We start from the raw sequence: 21,026 nt of genomic DNA, 5'->3' as shown, positions 1-21,026 counted from the left end.
ATAGAACTTGGAGGTACTGCAGTCTTTACAAGGCCGTCTCAAATGCCTCAGAAACCAGCGTAAGACTCTAGGAGCACAGTTGTGTTGAAGGAACTGGTGCTTGAAAACTGGATGTTAAAACAAGCTAATAAAACATAAGAATGGGTCGTTTTAAACATAACTGAATTGTTATATAGCTAGTCATATACCTTAATGCTCAGTCCAGGCCTAAAATTTATCATTACTAATTGAGAAGCAGCTGTTTGCTGAAGCTACCAAATCCATCATTACACACTATGAAACACTTGGCAGAGCCATTACTGTACAATCCACTGTCCTTTAAGACATAAGCATCTCTCTGTAAGAAATGATGGTGGGACGTGAGTTTAAATGCTATATATAATCTTGTTGCGTGTCCATAAATGGTGTCCAGGGATGTGGAGAGCTCCGTGTGGGGGCATGAAGAGTTTTGTTTTCATCAGCCACTGACTCCCAGGCGAGCTGAGTCTGATGTGTGTGTGTGTTAAGCGCTGCTCTCTACTCTGCCTGGGTAAGTGTGTAAAGTGTGCACTTCATGTAATGTTTCTCCACTTAAAGCCTTTAACATGGCCTTTATTTACAGTGGAAAAATCGATTACTGCACGAGGCTGTGTTCTGAAACTGCATCTTGGGAATGAGTTCTGTGCTTGAGTGCCTAAATGAACAGTAATGACAGTGATGATCATTATTATAATGATGATGATCATTATAATAATGATGATGATGAGAGTGATGGAATATGATAGCCTGATTGGCCTGATTAAGCTATTTTATATTTTTAGCTTTGCTGTTGACGGATCATGACTGTTATTAATTACACATCATGCAAAAAGGGAATTCGTGCATGAGCTGGCAACCTAGGAACTACAGCACTGTAATAGGAAACTGAAGAATTGTATCATTTCTTATCTTTCTGTATATATCTCTTTCTATATTACATGCCATTTTAATGTCTCTGTTCATAGTTCAGTTCCTCAAGCATGTCTGAAGCTCATTTGACATTTTGGGCGTGTCAAAGCGAGGAGTGCTTTGCTGTTGAATATATAAATATTTCTGCAAACGAAAAGGCATGTTTAATATTTCAGGCTTAGATGCATGCTTATAGTTTTGTACTTGTTTAAGCTTGGAACGACCCAATTGTAATTAATACAACTAGTACAAAATTAATGATTGGCATGATGGGTGTATATTGCACATTTAGCAAATTTCCATGCAACTTGACTTATGAATATGGTGAAATTTAAAAAAACAAAACAAAACCAAACAAACATATTATGCCTTTTATACATCTATTTGAAAAAGACTGAAATGTAATCTTGGTGATTGAGCTATCTCGGTCCTTGCCGTAAATGTTGCTTAATATAAAGCTCTGTTTCTGATCATTATAATATCACACATATAATATGGTGTCTATTATGTGCACATGATTTAAAACTGAACAGGGAACTGAATATTTGTTTACCAACTATATGATATATTAGCATTAACAGTACCATAAGTAATCAAATAATTTCACTGAATTACGTAATATTTTACACAGATCACTGGATTCCTTCAACAAATCATAATGAATAATGTGTATTCCTCCATCTTAAACATCTTCGAACTGTGGCTGTAATAAAGCCTTTAATGAACATGAACAAGTCATTTCATTCAAGTGATTTTTTTTTTCTTGCACAGATCATTGCTCATGTTCTACATCCCATAATTTAGTCCTCTCTGATCTTCCAACCGACAAGCTCTTTGCTTTCGAGCATGACTTTATGCATGCTGTAATATCTCATAAAGATGGAGCACCTAAATCACAGAAAATAACTTTGAATTCGAGTAGCTTAAGATTGCATTTTTGTACATGACTAAATTACTCAATTGTTCGTTACGTTGTATTTGCAAAAGTGCATGCCTTCATGATTGGTTTCACTTCACAGGCCCTTTTCCGGTAGTTGAACATGGCTGCAGCCATCGCCAGACACAAGCACTTCACTCACGACTATCATAGTAAGCAGTCAAGATACGTGGTCAAGGAGTACTCCAGGTAAGATGCTGTGCATGGTGGATTTTGTATGAAGGGTTTGACTAAAGATCTCCGCCCTTATCATTTCTGTCATCAGGGATCACTTTACTGCACACACATTGCACATTGGTTTTTTTGACACAGTTTTTCTTCCTAAAAGTAATTTCTGTCATCATGGTTTGCATTTTACTTCACTGTATCTAGCGAATGACCAGTTCATGAGAAAAACCTTTACATTGGATATAGAATTAAGTTCACTTTCGGGCTGAAAGTCATGGCCTGTTTTTAATCAACATCAAATAAATAATGCATGTTAATCTTCCAATTGTTGAATTTACAATATATTTCTCTTTGTGTATTCATTCGACGATGGATGTACAGGAAATGTTTGCATACCGACGTGTACGTGAGTGAGTTAATGTACAGTCAATGACGTCATTTGTAAAGGATATGAATGACTGTGTTTTTAGCTCTGAAGTCCAAGAAGTGAGATATGAATACCAAACGCAGAAGAATGTCCAGAATGTGGTAAGGTTCATTTACAATCTGGCTGTCGCCTCATTTTCCTCATTTTCATAACTATGTGCTTCTTCTTGGATTTCATTGTAGTCACTGAAGAATAGACGTTAACAAAAAACGCCGAGAGTTTAAAGGGTTGGAAATAAATACATTGGCTCAGAAATAAATACAGGCTTTATACAATGTGTTCTATAATCTCAGGCTTGAAATGAATGTGTGTATACTGTATATATCCCCACATCAAGATCAAATGATGAAATGGTCCTTTTTTTTTCCATTCTGACAGGTGCACAGGAAGATTCCTGAAAAGTACATCCGTGAATCATCTATGATCAGGGGCCCCAGGTTCCTGACGAGGCTCAGGTCACACACTGTGTTTGAAAACAGTCTGGTGAAGCTGTTCTGCACTGTGGAAGGATACCCCACCCCACACGTCAAATGGTTAGTCCCTGTCAAAGATACAAAGGGAAACACGATTCATTCTTTTCTGTCCAACTGATATGCTGTTCGCCAAGTCGCATATCTAGAAATAGATGAGATAAGTGCACTAGAACTCTTCACATGCTTGTTAGTGAGTGAGGACCTCATTTCAGGTATGTGTGGAGTCAGGTAAGAGGTTAAACAGGGTCTGTCGTCACCTTTACACTTCATATTTATAAAGACTGTTCACTTTTCCACACTTTTACTTGTCTTATTGGTTAAAATGACCAAAAATATGATCTTTGTAATACTTCAAATTAAAATTATTTGAATATCTCATCTCATCTCATTATCTCTAGCCGCTTTATCCTGTTCTACAGGGTCGCAGGCAAGCTGGAGCCTATCCCAGCTGACTACGGGCGAAAGGCGGGGTACACCCTGGACAAGTCGCCAGGTCATCACAGGGCTGACACATAGACACAGACAACCATTCACACTCACATTCACACCTACGGTCAATTTAGAGTCACCAGTTAACCTAACCTGCATGTCTTTGGACTGTGGGGGAAACCGGAGCACCCGGAGGAAACCCACGTGGACACGGGGAGAACATGCAAACTCCACACAGAAAGGCCCTCGCCGGCCACGGGGCTCGAACCCGGACCTTCTTGCTGTGAGGCGACAGCGCTAACCACTACACCACCGTGCCGCCATTATTTGAATATTTTTCACTAAATTTAAAATAAATCTGTCGACTTGGACTGGATATAAGAATTACATCAAGATGTCGCAAATCAATCATCTGCCTTGGCAAAGTCACTGTGGCATTTCTTCCACATTATTATTTAGGCGAGAATGTGACTGAAAACATCTCATCTCATCTCATCTCATTATCTCTAGCCGCTTTATCCTTCTACAGGGTCGCAGGCAAGCTGGAGCCTATCCCAGCTGACTACGGGCGAAAGGCGGGGTACACCCTGGACAAGTCGCCAGGTCATCACAGGGCTGACACATAGACACAGACAACCATTCACACTCACATTCACACCTACGGTCAATTTAGAGTCACCAGTTAACCTAACCTGCATGTCTTTGGACTGTGGGGGAAACCGGAGCACCCGGAGGAAACCCACGTGGACACGGGGAGAACATGCAAACTCCACACAGAAAGGCCCTCGCCGGCCGCGGGGCTCGAACCCGGACCTTCTTGCTGTGAGGCGACAGCGCTAACCACTACACCACCGTGCCGCCATTATTTGAATATTTTTCACTAAATTTAAAATAAATCTGTCGACTTGGACTGGATATAAGAATTACATCAAGATGTCGCAAATCAATCATCTGCCTTGGCAAAGTCACTGTGGCATTTCTTCCACATTATTATTTAGGCGAGAATGTGACTGAAAACATATTAAATATAAATCTAAAGACAGAGTAGAAATTTAATACACACATTAAATCAGGTGCATGAAGCAATATGGGCTGAAATTTGCACAAAGTCATCCCGAACATCCTCATTAAAAGTGTTAATCATCTTTCTTTACTCTTTGTTTTGCTTTTATCAGGTTCAAGGATGACATCCTGATCGACATTTCTTCCGGGAAATACTTTGTGGAAAGAAATGGTGGAATTCACTGCCTGAACATCATCAAGTAATCAAGGCATTAGTGTGGATTTTATCATCCACTGGATGTTAAATCATCATAAGAGGGTGTTGTGTCTACTGTTTGTTTGTCTAGAATAACCAATCTCTTTGCAAGCTTGGAAAGAATAGGGGCGATTGTTGAATTTTTCACATAATACATCACACTACACCTATTCCCTTCTATAGTTTTTCATAATCCTGTCATGAAAATTATGATTGGCTCATATCCTTCCCCTTCCAGAGCCTCGGGATAAGATTACAGGTTAAGGATCAGATCCTCACTGAATTCTTTAGCATTTAAAGCCAGAAGGCATGTTGATATACAGCACTGTGGAAAAGTCTTAGGCACATGCAATGAAATGCTGTAGAGCAAAGATGCCTTCAAAAATAATGGAATTAAATGTTTCTACATTTAAAAAAATACCAGAAAGACCAGAAAGCAGCAATGAATGGAAAAAGTAAATATTTGGTGTGAGACGACCCTTTGCTTAAAAAAAAAAATAGTAGTCTCGGGTACAATGAGTGCAGTTTTATAAGGAAATGAGCTGTAGGTTTTACGGAGCATCTTACAGAACCAGACACAGTTCTTCTGGACACTTTGTCACAGTCGTTTCTTAATTTTGCACCAAAACCCAGTAGCCTTCATTATGTTTTCTTTTTTAATCTGAAAAGTGCTCTCTTATGTAATATGCTGCTTTCTTTACTGACATACAAACAACATTTTGTGCTGGAAAACTAATGCTTGGAAATCTAAAGTGTTTTTGTACTGGTTCCATAAAGTAGAGGTATAAAATAGAAATCTATAACAAAGTTTCCATCCATCCATTATCTGTAGCTGCTTATCCTGTTCTACAGGGTTGCAGGCAAGCTGGAGCCTATCCCAGCTGACTAAGGGCAAGAGGCGGGGTACACCCTGGACAAGTCGCCAGGTTATTAACAAAGTTTGCACTAAAAAAAAAAAAAAAAAATTATAATAAGGTGCCTAAGGTGACTTTTGCACAGTACTGTATTTTGGACAAATTTTTAATGAATGTGAGCCATTTTGTTTGGACAGTGCTCTCTACTCATCCACAAAAGGAAGCTTGTGTGTGTGTGTGTGTGTGTGTGTGAGAGAGAGAGCTTTTATCCCAATTTAGTCTAAGCCCTAACATGTCTTGAGCTCCCGTCAGCTGTTCATACCCAAGTGCTGAGCTCAGCGTCATGCGACCTGCCAGTGCTTTAAAGTGTTCAGGATCACATTCTCTATCCCTTCGTACATTGATATCACTATAATCTCCACTTGGGCCTTCACTTCAAAATCGTCTTTTGCTTCTGAGCTTTTAACGTGATCTTTTATTTCTGTAAAAGGGCACATTTTGAATCACAATAAAATTCAGGACAAGGTTAATGCTTTCTCAAATTTCCGCTCTTACACAGCTACTACACCAGGGGTGTCAAATCTGATCCATAAAGGGCCGTGTGGCTGCAGGTTTTCATTCCAGCCATGCAGCAGCACCCTGATTTGGCTTATTCAATCAACTGACACACCCACCCTTTAATCAAGGGTGGGTGTGGCTGCAAGTATTTGACTGTGTGAAGACAGTTCAGTTGATTGAATGAGCCAAGTCAGGTGTGCTGCTGCATGGCTGGAATGAAAACCTGCAGCCACAAGGCCCTTTATGGATCAGGTTTGACACCCCTGTACTACACATATGACTAACATTTCTTAATAATTTTCCACACCCGACATTTTTTCAAAAACCTTGTCGCTTTAAAGCAAGGGAAGCATGTACACTACCGTTCAAAAGTTTGGGGTCACCCAGACAATTTTGTGTTTTCCATGAAAAGTCACACTTTTATTTCCCACCATAAGTTGTAAAATGAATAGAAAATATAGTCAAGACATTTTTCTGGCCATTTTGAGCATTTAATCGACCCCACAAATGTGATGCTCCAGAAACTCAATCTGCTCAAAGGAAGGTCAGTTTTATAGCTTCTCTAAAGAGCTAAACTGTTTTCAGCTGTGCTAACATGATTGTACAAGGGTTTTCTAATCATCCATTAGCCTTCTGAGGCAATGAGCAAACACATTGTACCATTAGAACACTGGAGTGAGAGTTGCTGGAAATGGGCCTCTATACACCTATGGAGATATTGCACCAAAAACCAGACATTTGCAGCTAGAATAGTCATTTACCACATTAGCAATGTATAGAGTGGATTTCTGATTAGTTTAAAGTGATCTTCATTGAAAAGAACAGTGCTTTTCTTTCAAAAATAAGGAAATTTCAAAGTGACCCTAAACTTTTGAACGGTAGTGTACTATATGTATATTGCTACAGCAAGGGAGATGAAAGCGCTTTAAAAAAGCAACATTGAGGTGAAGGTCACATTACCATGACTCTTTCTTCTCCTGGCAGCTCAGTACATTTGCCATTTACACTTCACCGCTGACCAGGTCCTTTCCATTCAGATAATTCTGTCAGTTTGGTTTTCAGTCCCAGCTGATTGTATTGAGAGAACCTCAAGAAATCAAGCAGTGTGTAAAAAAGGTTATCTGTTCTTAATCTTGTGTGTAAGCAGCTCTCTACTGCATGCAGCTTAGCATGCTTACTTTCCCCACAGCACTGGATCAAAGGCAGCTTTTTGTATTATACACTAGGGAGAATTTTGCACACTGTCCAGTTGTCAATTAGGAAATTGCCATGCTGTATATCTGATCAAAGCAGACATTATGCAGCCCTGGCAGGTTTATCATTTGATTAACAAGTCGAATGAGATTGAAGTTGTTATTGATTCTGTACATTGATCCGAGTTCACACTGATTCCTGTGTGTGTGTGTGTGTGTTCCTTGTGCAGGTGCGATCTTGATGACACTGCTCAGTACACAGCTGTTGCCGCTAACGTTCACGGCCAGGCCTCCTCTCAGGCTGCAGTGATTGTCAAGAGTGAGTACCTCCTTAAACAAGCTATCGGGATAACATACAGCCATACAGTAGGATAAAAAAAGGACTTGGCAAAGTGTTGAGGATCCATGTGCTATTTCAAAACTCAATGCAAAAGTTCATAATCTGCATCCATCTCATCTCATCTCATTATCTCTAGCCGCTTTATCCTGTTCTACAGGGTCGCAGGCAAGCTGGAGCCTATCCCAGCTGACTACGGGCGAAAGGCGGGGTACACCCTGGACAAGTCGCCAGGTCATCACAGGGCTGACAGATAGACACAGACAACCATTCACACTCACATTCACACCTACGGTCAATTTAGAGTCACCAGTTAACCTAACCTGCATGTCTTTGGACTGTGGGGGAAACCGGCGCACCCGGAGGAAACCCACATGGACACGGGGAGAATATGCAAACTCCACACAGAAAGGCCCTCGCCGGCCACAGGGCTCGAACCCGGACCTTCTTGCTGTGAGGCGACAGCGCTAACCACTACACCACCGTGCCACCCCAATCTGCATCCAACACAACAAAACAGTAATCCAAAGAGTAATCTTAAAAAAAAGGTCAAAGCAGTCAGAAAAATATCAAGGCTCAGAACTTGTAAATAGCTAGTTGGCAAGACTTTGCAAAGAGTATTTACCAGGAAGTTGTGGATAGCGAAGAAGAATAGTGCTTTGTATGGTGTAATGTGGCGGCATGGTGGTGTAGTGGTTAGCGCTGTTGCCTCACAGCAAGAAGGTCCGGGTTCGAGCCCCGTGGCCGGCGAGGGCCTTTCTGTGTGGAGTTTGCATGTTCTCCCTGTGTCCGCGTGGGTTTCCTCCGGGTGCTCCGGTTTCCCCCACAGTCCAAAGACATGCAGGTTAGGTTAACTGGTGACTCTAAATTGACCGTAGGTGTGAATGTGAGTGTGAATGGTTGTCTGTGTCTATGTGTCAGCCCTGTGATGACCTGGCGACTTGTCCAGGGTGTACCCCACCTTTCACCCGTAGTCAGCTGGGATAGGTTCCAGCTTGCCTGCGACCCTGTAGAACAGGATAAAGTGGCTAGAGATAATGAGATGAGATGGTGTAATGTCCCGGCTGTATGGTACAGCTAAAGCTTTTTTTTAAATAGACTTTTAAATTTTGGGCAAGGATTTCAGAAATTGTTAAGTTTAACAAAATTTTAAATACTCACTAATGAATCAGTGAATCTTCAGTAACTAGATTCTCTAGCCAGTCATGGGCATTTGTGAGCGCATGTATACAGAAGTGGACATTAAGCACCTTACTAGCTGCCTTGTGACAAATGGAAATGACAAAAAATTTGGAGAAAATTAGGTTAAAAAGATAAACTGTATTATTCTATCCACATTCATTGGATATGAGTAATTGTGTGCTCTGATTGGCTACTCTACTACTAGGCTATCAGCTCATATACCATGAGTAGAGAAAAACAAAATGGCAGAGTGGACAAAATAAAAACTCTACTTGAAAACAAAATCCAAGAATTCAAGAATTATTATTATAGTATTTTTCACAAATTGCTACTGTCATTTCGCTGGTTTGTTTACATTCTAAGCAGAAATGATTTTATCGGATGTTTTGCATAAAGTTTTTATTTATCGAATTTGCAAAAAATAAAAATGCGCCGTTTCTCAAACTCCAGTGAATGTGGATAGAATAAAACAGTTATTCCACTCAATCTCATCGTACATGGCTTATAGCCAACTCGGTGCTATGCACCTCGTCGACTATCAGCTCATGTATGACTTGATTTCGTGGAATAACTGTTAATTATAACATGGGACTCAGAGAGTAAGGATCAATATGCACGAGATTTATTGAGACAAGGGCACAAAGTCAAAAACAGGCAGGGTTCAAAGCCAGAAAAACTGCCCAAACAGGAAAAGATCTAAAGCACAGTCCAAGCACAACGTCAAGGTACAAGGCAGGGTGAAAATACCAAAAATAGTAAAAATAGCCTCAGACCAAAAGGAAAATCAAACACAGAGAAACATCCTACAAGAATGCAGGAAAACTAAATATGCTTTATATAGCAGTTCTACAGGAACTAGCAAATAACACAGAGGAAGTGGGTTTATTATTTAGAAGAGGGTGCCCTCTGGTGGTTTGGAGGGGGGGCAGTCTGGGATAGATGATGCATATACAATACATTAAATGTTGAATAAATGGTAAAATAGAAAATGTTCCTGGTAGCCAAATCAGACTAGCGAACTCTCCTGCATATAAACTCTTCATAAGTTGTTTTATTTTAATAATTTCTATATGAATGGTGTTGTACACTGTTTCAGTAATTGGGAAGTAACCCTTTGTTGTGCACATTGCATAGGGCTCAAAGATGCAGAGAAAACCTGCCCTTTTTCTTGGATGCCATATCATTGTAAGTCTAAAAGCTATTTGATAACATTTTGTTGTCTATATATTATTTATCAATGCACTTACATTCATGTTCACCTTGCATAAGCAAGTTTTACTTCTGCGCCTTATCCCACAACACTATCGAAGGTGAGGATTAATTTTCTATAACAGCACAGCTCTGACATTAGTTCTGGTTGGAATTTAAATGTGAGGTTTATATGAATGCTCTCATTCTAATAAGTTATCACTTCTATAGTAACAACACATTCACAGGGACTTGTATGATGGACACGCCACATAAATGAGGGACGATAATAATATTGGAGTTAAAAATGTGTACTTGCTGATATGCTGAAGCTTTATTAGATGTGTAATATTTATGGAAGGAGTCTCTAATGTTAAAAAGCAAATGTCATTTATTAATAAATGAAAAAAAAATGTAATTGTTGGCAAATTGCCGTGGTATAAGAGGAATAAAACACTTCAGGACATGCTGTTATAGGAAAATAATCCACTTTAGGTTGGTAACAGAATCAAACCATCCCAGTGTGGATTAATTTCCTAGAACAGCATGCACTGTTGTGTTTTACTCCTTACAAATTATACATTTATACTTGTTTAGAGCCCCAATGTTGTTACATTTACGTTATACTGAAATATTACCCATATCTTTATTCTACATTATCTTTATTAATATCTGAAATAAAAAAAAAATGCTTTTTATTGTTTTCTTTTAGATGCAATTTTACCAGAGATTAAATATACAAAGATCAACATCAACTTTTTGGAGACGTTCGATGTGATGTTTGGTAAAGAGGGTGACTGTGTGACTCTGTCCTGTAAGATGACTATAAACCCCAATCTTGCAAATCTTCAGCCTGAAGCCAAGTGGTACAGAGATGGTACGAAGCATAAAACATACAACATGCTGCCTACAACACAGTTTACACACATTTAGAAATTTTTAACAGTTATTCCATGAAATCGAGTCGTACATGAACGGCAAGATTGAGTGGAATAATGGTTTTATTCTATCCACATTCACTGAATTTTGAGAAACAGCATTTTTATTTTTTGCAAATTCGATAAATAAAAAGTTTGTACAAAACGCCCAACAAAATCATTTCTGCTTAGAATGCAAATAAACCGGTAAAATGACAGTAGCAATTTGTGAAAAATGCTGTAATAATAATTCTTGAAAAATACAAAAGATACATTTTTACCAACAAATATATATATATATATATATATATATATATATATATATATATATATATATATATATATATATATACACAGTTTTTATATCCACTGTGTGTGTACACACCCCAAAATGAGACCACGATAAATAATTTCAAAATTTTTCCCACCTTTAATGTGACCTATAACCTGTACAATTCATTTGAAAAACAAACAAATCTGTTTGGGGGAAAACAAAAAAAAGTACAGTAAGCTGGTTGCATAAGTGTGCACACCCTTAAACTAATACTTTGTTGAAGCACCTTTTGATTTAATTACAGCATTCAGTCTTTTTGGGTTCACACCTTCCATGAATTAAAATGACTCTGATTAACCCCAAATAAAGTTCAGACATTTACTCAGTTGCATCCTCCAGCAAAAGCCAGGGTTCACAGAGAGCTTACAAAGCATCAAAGGGATCTCATTGTTGAATGGTATCAGTCAGGAGAAGGGGACAAAAACATTTCCACAGCATTAGATATACCACGGAGCACAGTGAAGACAGTCATCAAAAATGTGGGACAACAGTGACATTACCGAGAACTGGACGTCCCTCCAAAATTGATGAAAAGACCAGATGAAAACTGGTCAGAGAGGCTGCCAAGAGGCCTACAGCAACACTGAAGGAGCTGCAGGAATTTCTGGCAAGTACTGGTTGTGTACTACATGTGACAACAATCTCCCGTATTCTCCGTATGTCTGGACTATGAGATAGGGTCAAAGAAGAACATCCAGGCCCGGCTAAATTTTGCAAAAAAAAGTACATCAACTCTTCCAAAAGCATGTGGGAAAATGTGTTATGGTCTGATGAAACCAAGGTTGAACTTTTTGGCCGCAATTCCAAAAGGTATGTTTGGCGCAAAAACAACACTGTGCATCACCAAAAGAACACCATACCCACGGTGAAGCATGGTGGTGGCAGCATAATGTTTTGGGGTTGTTTTTCTTCAGCTGGAACAGGGGCTTTAGTTCAGGTGGAGGGAATTATGAACAGTTCTAAATACCAGTCAATTTTGTCCCAAAACCTTCAGGTGTCTGCTAGAAAGCTGAAGATGAAGAGGAATTTCATCTTTCAGCACGACAATGACCTCAAGCATACATTGAAATCAACAAAAGAATGGCTTCACCAGAAGAAAATTAAAGTTTTGGAACAGCTCAGCCAGAGCCCAGACCTAAATCCAATTGAAACTCTGTGGGGTGACCTGAAGAGGGCTGTGCACAAGAGATGCCCTCGCAATCTGACAGATTTGGAGTGCTTTTGCAAGGAAGAGTGGGCAAATATTGCCAAATCTAGATGTGACAGGCTGATAGACTCCGACCCAAACAGACTGAATGCTGTAATTAAATCAAAAGGTGCTTCAACAAAGTATTAGTTTAAGGGTGTGCACACTTATGCAACCAGCTTATTGTACATTTTTTATTTTTTATGCTTTCCCCCCCTAACAGATTTGTTTTTCAATTGAATTGTACAGGTAATAGGTCACATAAAAGGTGGGAAAAGTTTTGAAATTATTTATAGTGGTCTCATTTTTTTTTTTTACATCAGAAAAACCTATAATTTTAACGGGGTGTGTATACTTTTTATATACACTGTGTGTGTATATATATTAGTATTTTGGGGGGGGTTGTTTTCGATTCAAATTTTTATTTTGTCCTTGGTTGGTTCAGCAACACGCGCCACCATTTTCTTCTTCTTCTTTAGGGTTTTTTGCCAGTTGGCAAACCAACTTGAAGGTGCATTATTACCGCCACCGACTGGACTGGAGTGTGGAACAGGAGATATTGGGGGGAAAAAATTATATTCTTTTAGCTATTTCTGTTTCTTTTAAACACTCGATAACAAAGTGATATAACAGACTTGATGCGCTCTGCCATTTTGTTTTTCTCTACTCACAGTATATGAGCTGATAGTCTAGTAGTAGAGTAGCCAATCAAAGCATACGATTGCTCATATCCAGTGAGTGTTGACAGAATAATGAGTATTATTTTAGACCCTTAAATACATAAACGTTGCAGTGAGTTTCACTATATGTACAATTGTGGTCAGAAGTTTATATACAGTCATCATGGGCATGAATGTCATGTTAATTTTTGGCTGTTAATGATTTCCTTGAACTGTTCTTTTTCCATGGTGGAATGATTGTACAGCATACATCTTTAATGACTTCAAAAAACAAGAATTGAGTGCACAAGTTATTTTGGATTTTCTCTAATCCACACAGGGTCAAAATTATACATACAGGCTCAAATATATACATACACCCCCACTAATATTTGCTTAAATGTTCCTTAGCAAGTTGCACCTCAATCAGATGCTTTTGGTAGCCATCAACAAGCTTCTGGCATAATTCTGGCTGGATATTTGACCACTCTTCTTGGCAGAATTGATCTCATCTCATCTCATTATCTCTAGCCGCTTTATCCTTCTACAGGGTCGCAGGCAAGCTGGAGCCTATCCCAGCTGACTACGGGCGAAAGGCGGGGTACACCCTGGACAAGTCGCCAGGTCATCACAGGGCTGACACATAGACACAGACAACCATTCACACTCACATTCACACCTATGGTCAATTTAGAGTCACCAGTTAACCTAACCTGCATGTCTTTGGACTGTGGGGGAAACCGGAGCACCCGGAGGAAACCCACGCGGACACGGGGAGAACATGCAAACTCCACACAGAAAGGCCCTCGCTGGCCCCGGGGCTCGAACCCAGGACCTTCTTGCTGTGAGGCGACAGCGCTAACCACTACACCACCGTGCCGCCCGGCAGAATTGATATTCATTTAAATTGGTTGGTTTCCTGGCACAGATCTGGCTTTTAAGAGTAGTCCACAAATTTTCAATAGAGTTGAGGTTGGGGCTTTGGGAAGGCCATTCCAGAAGCTTAATGTTAGCCTGCTTTATCCATTCCAAAACCAGTTTTGATGTGTGTTTGGGATCATTGTCCTGTTGGAACACCCAATTGTTTCCAAGTTTCAACCATCTAGCTGTTGATTTGAGGTGAAGTTGAAGAATTTGGAGGTAGTCCTCCTTCATTCTTCCATTCACTTTGTGCAATGCACCAGTCCCACTGGCAGCAAAACAGCCCCAGAGCATGATGCTACCACCACCATGCTTGACAGTTGGTTCAGTGCTCTTAGGTTTGAAAGCCTCACTTTTACTCCTCCAAACATACCTCATGTCATTGTGGCCAAATAGCTCAATCTTTGTCTCATCTGACCATAAAACTTTTTTCCAGAATGAATTTGGCTTGTCCATGTGAGCAGCTGCAAATTTCATTTCAGCCTGAAGGTGTCGATTTTGGAGCAGGGGTTTCTTTCTTGGTTGGCATCCTCTCAGTCCATGGCGATATAAAACTTGCTTCACTGTGGACCTTGATGCTGGTGTTCCAGCAGTTTCCAGATAATGGCAGGCTTGAGCCTTGGTGGTTCCTGGGTTGTTCCTGAACATTCTAACCAATTTCCTCTCATCTGAGGGTGACAGTTTGGGTCTTCTTCCAGACCTTGCCAAAGTGGTGACGTATCCTAATAACTTGTACTTACGTACAGTTCTTTGAACTGATGATCTTGGAATCTTCAGTTACTTAGAAATGGCTCCAAGAGACCTTCCCAACTTATGTAAATCTACAATTCTCCTTCTTAGATCTTCAGTGAGTTCCTTGGACTTTCCCATGGTTTTGAGTATTGGTCAATCCAATGAGTGCTGTCAAACAAATCCTTTTTATGCTGGCAAAGAGAAACTACCAGTTGTAGTCAATCATGATCACTTATGAGAAGTTAATAGGTCTTGGCCTTGTCAAGTTAAAAGACATTGTAGAACCTTCAGCACCACTTAACAGATTTAAGTGAATGTATGTATATATTTGAGTCTGTTTGTATAATTTTGACCCTGTGTGGATTAGAGAAAATTCAAAATAAATTCAAGCTTGTACACTCAATTCTTGTTTTTTGAAGTCAGTAAAGATGTATGCTATACAATCATTCCACCCTGGAAAAAGAACAGTTCAAGGAAATCATTAACAGCCCAAAATTACCATGATGTTGATGCCCATGATGAGTGTATGTAAACTTCTGATCACAACTGTACATAGTAATATGCTTTAAGATTAACAAGTGAATATGATTGGGGAAGTCATGGCCTAATGGTTAGAGATGCAGCTTTGGGGCGAAAAGGTCACTGGTTCAATTCCTTGGAGCAGGAATAGCTGAAGTGCCTTTGAACAAGGCATCTAACCCCAGGCTGCTCTGGGTATGTTGTACATCGTTCTGGATAAGAGCATCTGCTAACTGCCTGTAATGTAATGTAATATGATGTGAATTTAAGGGGTTAAAGGTATAAATGTGCTTTCTACAACATGCATTCATTTATAATGGCAACCTGTAAGCTTTTACATATACTTTTTCTATGCTTTTTTTCCGACTATCAGTCATGAAATATCCATCTGTGACACAGACCTTGAGATATTTCTCCATTTTGTGACTCAGACTCTCACCTCCTCAGCTGCTGGTCTCAAAAACATGATTCAATTACACCTTTGTTGCACATCACAGGGATATTTGAAAGGAAGGCTTATTTTTCATTTACACTGGGGGTGAAAAAGATATATTATGCTGAGCTGTGTCTTTTAAAACTTATAGAGCACCTTTTGAAGGAGTCAAAGTGGGTGAAAATGGAGTCTGGGGGAGGTGTTGCTAAGCTCACATTGACTCATCTCGCTAAGGATGATGAAGGTCTTTATACCCTGCGCATGGTGACGAAAGGAGGAGATGCAGTGCACAGGGCTTACGTCTATGTGGAAGGTAAAAAGTTCTGAGCTCAAAGAAGAGGTCAATGAATTCTTTATTCCTTCCTAATTATGAGGAAGGTAAACATATTTAACCTTAATGCTGACACAACATTCTTGCTATAATTTATATATAAAGTACTGTGCAAAGGTCTTGGGTGCAAGAAATTCTGTGAAGTGAAGGTGCCTTTGAAAAGAATGAAATGAAACTGAACAGTAAAACAATATAGTCAATCCATAACTTGCCTTTAGGTTTAAAAGTGCATGCATTCTCGAATGTAAAATCATAGACAGCCTTGATGACATTTTATCAGAACCTTGGTTTATTATTTAACATTGCTTTAAAAATAGTAAGTGTGTAGAATGTATAAAATTTTTTCCTTTTCTACTGAGACACTACTGCAGTAGGTGTGAAATAAAGAAGTACATCTAGGGTGCCTAAACTTTTGCATAGTCAGAGCTCAAACCTAGTTGTTGTTGCTTTCTTTGTACAACCCCAATTACATAAATTTGGGACACTGTGTAAAATGTAAATAAAAAAACAGAATGTGAAGATTTGCAAATCATGGAAACCCTATATTTCATTGTAAATAGTACAAAGAAAACATATCAAATGTTGAAACTGAGAAAATTTATTGTTTTTTTGAAAAATATATGCTCATTTTAAATTTGATGTCAACAACACATTTAAAAAAATTGGGACAGGAGCAACAAAAGACTGAAAAAGTTGGGTAATGCTAAAAAAACCTAATTTGGTTAATTGGCAACAGGTCAGTAACATGATTGGGTATAAAAAGAGCGTCCCAGAGAGGCGGAGTCTCTCAGGAGTTGTCAGGGTGCAGGCACTTACGGATACAAACGCAGGGGAGAGTGGGTGCATTGCAAACTGTAAACAAAGCCAGATTGGGAAACTGGAGACGTAGTCAGGGATGGGCAAGGGTCAGTTGATCGGCGAACAGAATATCAGAGATCTGGCGAAACAACAATCAGAAATAAATGTAAATGGAATTCAATAACGGGAAGTCATGGCAGCTCGTCAAATAGCTCAGTAAAGTTAGACATGGAACACAGAACGATACTTCGCAAAGTCAGAGTGTGAGAGCTGAGCTTATATAGGGAAGGTGATTGCTGGTAAATTAGAGACAGGTGTTGATGTTAGAATTCTGGTGATGAGGGGTGCCATAGCGTTTGGGAAGTGTAGTCAAGAGCGGCCATGTTTGGAGACTGCGCCGAACTCAGGTTTTCAGCGCTGGTACTGACATGAGTAAAGATGGGGAGGGGTTCACTGCTCTGTGAAAGACTATGTGGGCAAACAGTGCAACAATTTAAGATTAACGCTCCTCAATGTAAAATTGCAAAGAATTTGTGGATCACATCATCTATGGTACATAATATCATTAAAAGATTCAGAGAATTTGGAGAAATCTCTGTATGCAAGAGACAAGACTGAAAACTGACATTGGATGCCTGTGATCTTCAGGCCCTCAGGCAACACTGCATTAAAAGCAGACACGTGTCTGTAGTGGAAATCACTGTATGGGCTCAGGAACACTTCAGAAAACCATCGTCTGTGAAAACAGTTCATCACTACATTCACTAATGCAAGTTAAAACCAGATATAAACAATATCCAGAAACACAGCCACCTTCTCTGGGCCCGAGCTCTTTTACAATGGACTGAGGCAAAGTGGGAAATTGTCTGACATCTGATGAATTAAAAATAGAATTTCTTTTTCGAAATCATGGACACCACATCCTCCAGGCTAAAGAGGAGAGGGACCATCTGGCTTGTTATCAGTACCCAGTTCAAAAGCCAGCATCTGTGATGGTATGAGGGTGCATTAGTGCGGTGTTTCTCAACCACTGGGCTGTGGCACACTAATGGGCTTGTGAAGCGCTATCTAGTGGGCTGCGAATTTTTTTCAAGTTGAAGCTAATTTTTATTCTAAATATTTATTTATTTATTATTATTATTATTATTATTATTAAAAAATGTATTTATTGTTAAATTAGACTAAATTATACAGTCAAAGACCAGAAGGAAGGTATCTAATAATGGTGTATTATTCATTAGGAAAAGCTGCTCTGGGGCGAAGGTTTTTTTTTTATTCACAATTTTTACTCGGAGTAGGGTACAATTGCTGGGTTGCATCCAACATCACATCCGCCTCATTAAGCTACGGTCATACTACAGTTCATGATGCTTTGCAATGGATTATCAATGAAGAAGAGGCATTTTGATGGCGATATATATACGTGAGCTAAAAGTTGTGGTCACACAGTAGGTGAACACTTGACTTTTGCTCATTTGTGCGCTTGAGTCTAGTGCAGCTCGAGTGGCTGCGTGCTTGGGACCCGGACATTATGGGAAACACCTGATGCTGATTTGAGCACAATTAGCACAGATACAGAAGCTGTTTTCACGGAGGCTTTGCGAAGCCTTATCATGATCACTGCTATGTTTGTTTCTAGCCATGTTTATAACGCTGTTTAAATACTCTGCTTTATGATTCTGCTTTTGTTAAAAAACAAAACAACAACAAAAAAACACCACTTGGAAGGTGGCTCTGGACACTTACAGTTATGCTTTTATGGCTGAGGACTACAGTCGACTTGCTAACTTTAGGACTGCAGTTGTCATGAACAGTTTTGAACTCAAGTTTCCATCAATGAACAGTTTATAACTTCAACAAAACAGACTTCATGTTAAAACTATAATGATTTTCCTGGTTACACAGTTATACTCTGTGACTATATAGGACACAGTTATAGAAGCAAGTTATTTATAATCATGCTATCTGTCATTACCCAGATGAAGATAGGTTCCATTTTGAGTCTGGTTCCTCTCAAGGTTTCTTTCTCATGTAGTCTGAGGGAGTTTTTCCTTGCCACCGGGATAAATTAGGGATAAAATTAGCTCATGCTGGAAGTCTTTAATTCTCTGTAAAGCTGCTTTGTGACAATGTCTGTTGTTAAAAGCGCTATACAAATAAACTTGACTTAAATATCATGCCTGCAAATAAACACTCTTCCTGCACTTAGATTTGTCTATCTTGTAGTGTCCTGATCCCCAGATCTTTAACCCAGCCACATATAAAAAGTTGTACACTTCTATGCTCTTCCAGGTTTTCATCTGTTTGACCGTGTAGAATGATGTTTGCAGCACCAGGTAGTTTGAGATGTCAGGGAACTCGATGGATGGATAATTTTCCAACTTGTAGGAAAAATCCTTCTTTGTTAACATGTAAGGATCTATCCCATTGAGTGGTTTCTATATCCACTTCTTTTGAGTGTACTTCTTGGTTTTAATAACTTGCTTGTTTGCTGTACACAAACATGGCTATAAGTTCTTATGTTAATGGACCAGACTCCACTTTTGGATCATTAATCCCTTTTGACTGAGAATGCCCTGCATGCATGGTTTTATGTTGGCTTCTGGCACATCCATACAGTTTTGAATACAATACCTACAATTAAAATAGTTTGTTTTTATTGTACTTATTTAATTCCTGGGCTCCCATTTGTGACAGGGAGTGATGTTACATTCCGTTAATACACTTTACAAATGATTATTAGATTCTAATAGAATAGATGAGCCAAAATAATTGGGGATATTTTTTAATGGGCCTCGACTCATTACAAGTATGAATAGGTGGGTCTCAAAGTAGAAAAGGTTGAGAACCCCTGCATTAGTGCACATGATATGGGTAGCTTGTACATCTTGGAACGCATCATTAATGCTGAATAATATATACATGTTTCAGAGCAATATGCCGCCATCCAGACAGAATCTTTTTCAGGGAAGGCCTTCCTTCTTTCAGCAAGACAATGCCAAACCGCTTTCTACACATATTAAGACTGCATGGCGCTGTAGTAAAAGAGTCCGGGTGCTAAACTGGCCTGCCTGCAGTCCAGACCTGTCTCCAAGTGAAAACATTTGCTGCATTATGAAGCGTAAAATATCAGGTAACAATGGGACAACATTTCTCTTTCAAAACTACAGCAATTGGTCTCCTCAGTTCCCAAACATTTACAGAGTGTTATTAAAAGTAGAGGTGATGCAACACAGCAGTAAACATGCCCCTATGCCAACTTTTTTGAAACGTGTTGTTGACATCAAATTCAAAATGAGCATATATTTTTCAAAAAACAACAAAATTTCTGTTAGAACATTTGACATGTTGTCTTTGTACTATTTTCAATGAAATATAGGGTTTCCATGATTTGCAAATCGTCATATTCTGTTTTTTATTTACATTTTACACAGTGTCCCAAATTTATGGAATTGGGGTTGTACAGCTATCAGGCATGTGTGTTTTATGTGCAGGACATCTTATGGAATTTTGTCAAAAATGCTCTGTTCCCCTGAAAACTTTACCGTATACTGTGATGAACTTTTTATGTATTTGTTAGTGAAGTACACTGGATTTACTTACAGTAATTATGTTAAATAATGACATCATTTTGTGTGCTATATTATGTTCAAATGGTAACAAGAGCAGATCTTCTTGAGCATTTCACAGAGCTGTGATTCTTTTACAGATGGTCCCCCTCCAGTTCCTCTGGCCCCTGGAGCCCCCATGGACATTAAGATCCATGATGCAAACAGGGATTATGTCATTGTATCCTGGAAGCCACCCAACACCACCACTGAAGGCCCCATCATTGGATACTTTGTTGATAGGTGACTGAGCGGGCTGACGTATCTGATTACTCTCATGACGAACTAACTAACTTAACTAATTGCTGCTGAGTGCTAGAGTATGGTAAAGCATCAAAGGGATCTCATTTTACAAACATATTATATTAGGTGTTTTGGGAGTGTAATTTCGAGCCATTTTAATTAGTCATTTTCAAAAATGAGTGAAAAAAATATTTGGAGGAAGTATTTGCCTTTCTTTTTAAGGCAACTTTAACCCTTCTGTGATGCTGCCAGTGCCAAAACTAATGTCTTACCTATTGCTTTCAAATGTAGGTATTATTTGGCATAGAAATGCACTGAAATTCTTTAAATCTTGTCACAGAGATGCATATAAAAATGTATAATTGGAAATCCACTCACAGCTTCACAGTTTAGCAGTAAAAAAAGATTTTCCCC

At 39.2% G+C, this 21,026-nt stretch overlaps 1 protein-coding gene across 1 annotated transcript in view; it reads left to right on the top strand.

Moving 5' to 3' along the window:
* Positions 1 to 517: 517 nt before the first annotated feature.
* myom2b (myomesin 2b) overlaps positions 518 to 21,026 on the top strand; it is a 68,262-nt gene continuing 47,753 nt past the window's right edge. The window contains exons 1-10 of the mRNA XM_060924625.1: positions 518 to 529; positions 1,947 to 2,053; positions 2,503 to 2,560; positions 2,838 to 2,992; positions 4,537 to 4,623; positions 7,455 to 7,543; positions 9,878 to 9,928; positions 10,644 to 10,808; positions 15,784 to 15,945; positions 20,471 to 20,612. Of these exons, the coding sequence (XP_060780608.1) occupies positions 1,968 to 2,053; positions 2,503 to 2,560; positions 2,838 to 2,992; positions 4,537 to 4,623; positions 7,455 to 7,543; positions 9,878 to 9,928; positions 10,644 to 10,808; positions 15,784 to 15,945; positions 20,471 to 20,612 (995 nt within the window). The 5' untranslated portion in view covers positions 518 to 529; positions 1,947 to 1,967. The remainder of the gene's footprint in view (positions 530 to 1,946; positions 2,054 to 2,502; positions 2,561 to 2,837; positions 2,993 to 4,536; positions 4,624 to 7,454; positions 7,544 to 9,877; positions 9,929 to 10,643; positions 10,809 to 15,783; positions 15,946 to 20,470; positions 20,613 to 21,026) is intronic.

The sequence above is a fragment of the Neoarius graeffei genome, chromosome 7, assembly GCF_027579695.1.
Source record: "Neoarius graeffei isolate fNeoGra1 chromosome 7, fNeoGra1.pri, whole genome shotgun sequence".
Lineage (NCBI taxonomy): Eukaryota > Metazoa > Chordata > Actinopteri > Siluriformes > Ariidae > Neoarius > Neoarius graeffei.
The sequence above is the reverse complement of the archived record's forward strand: the minus strand, read 5'-3'. Positions and strand labels throughout refer to the sequence as shown.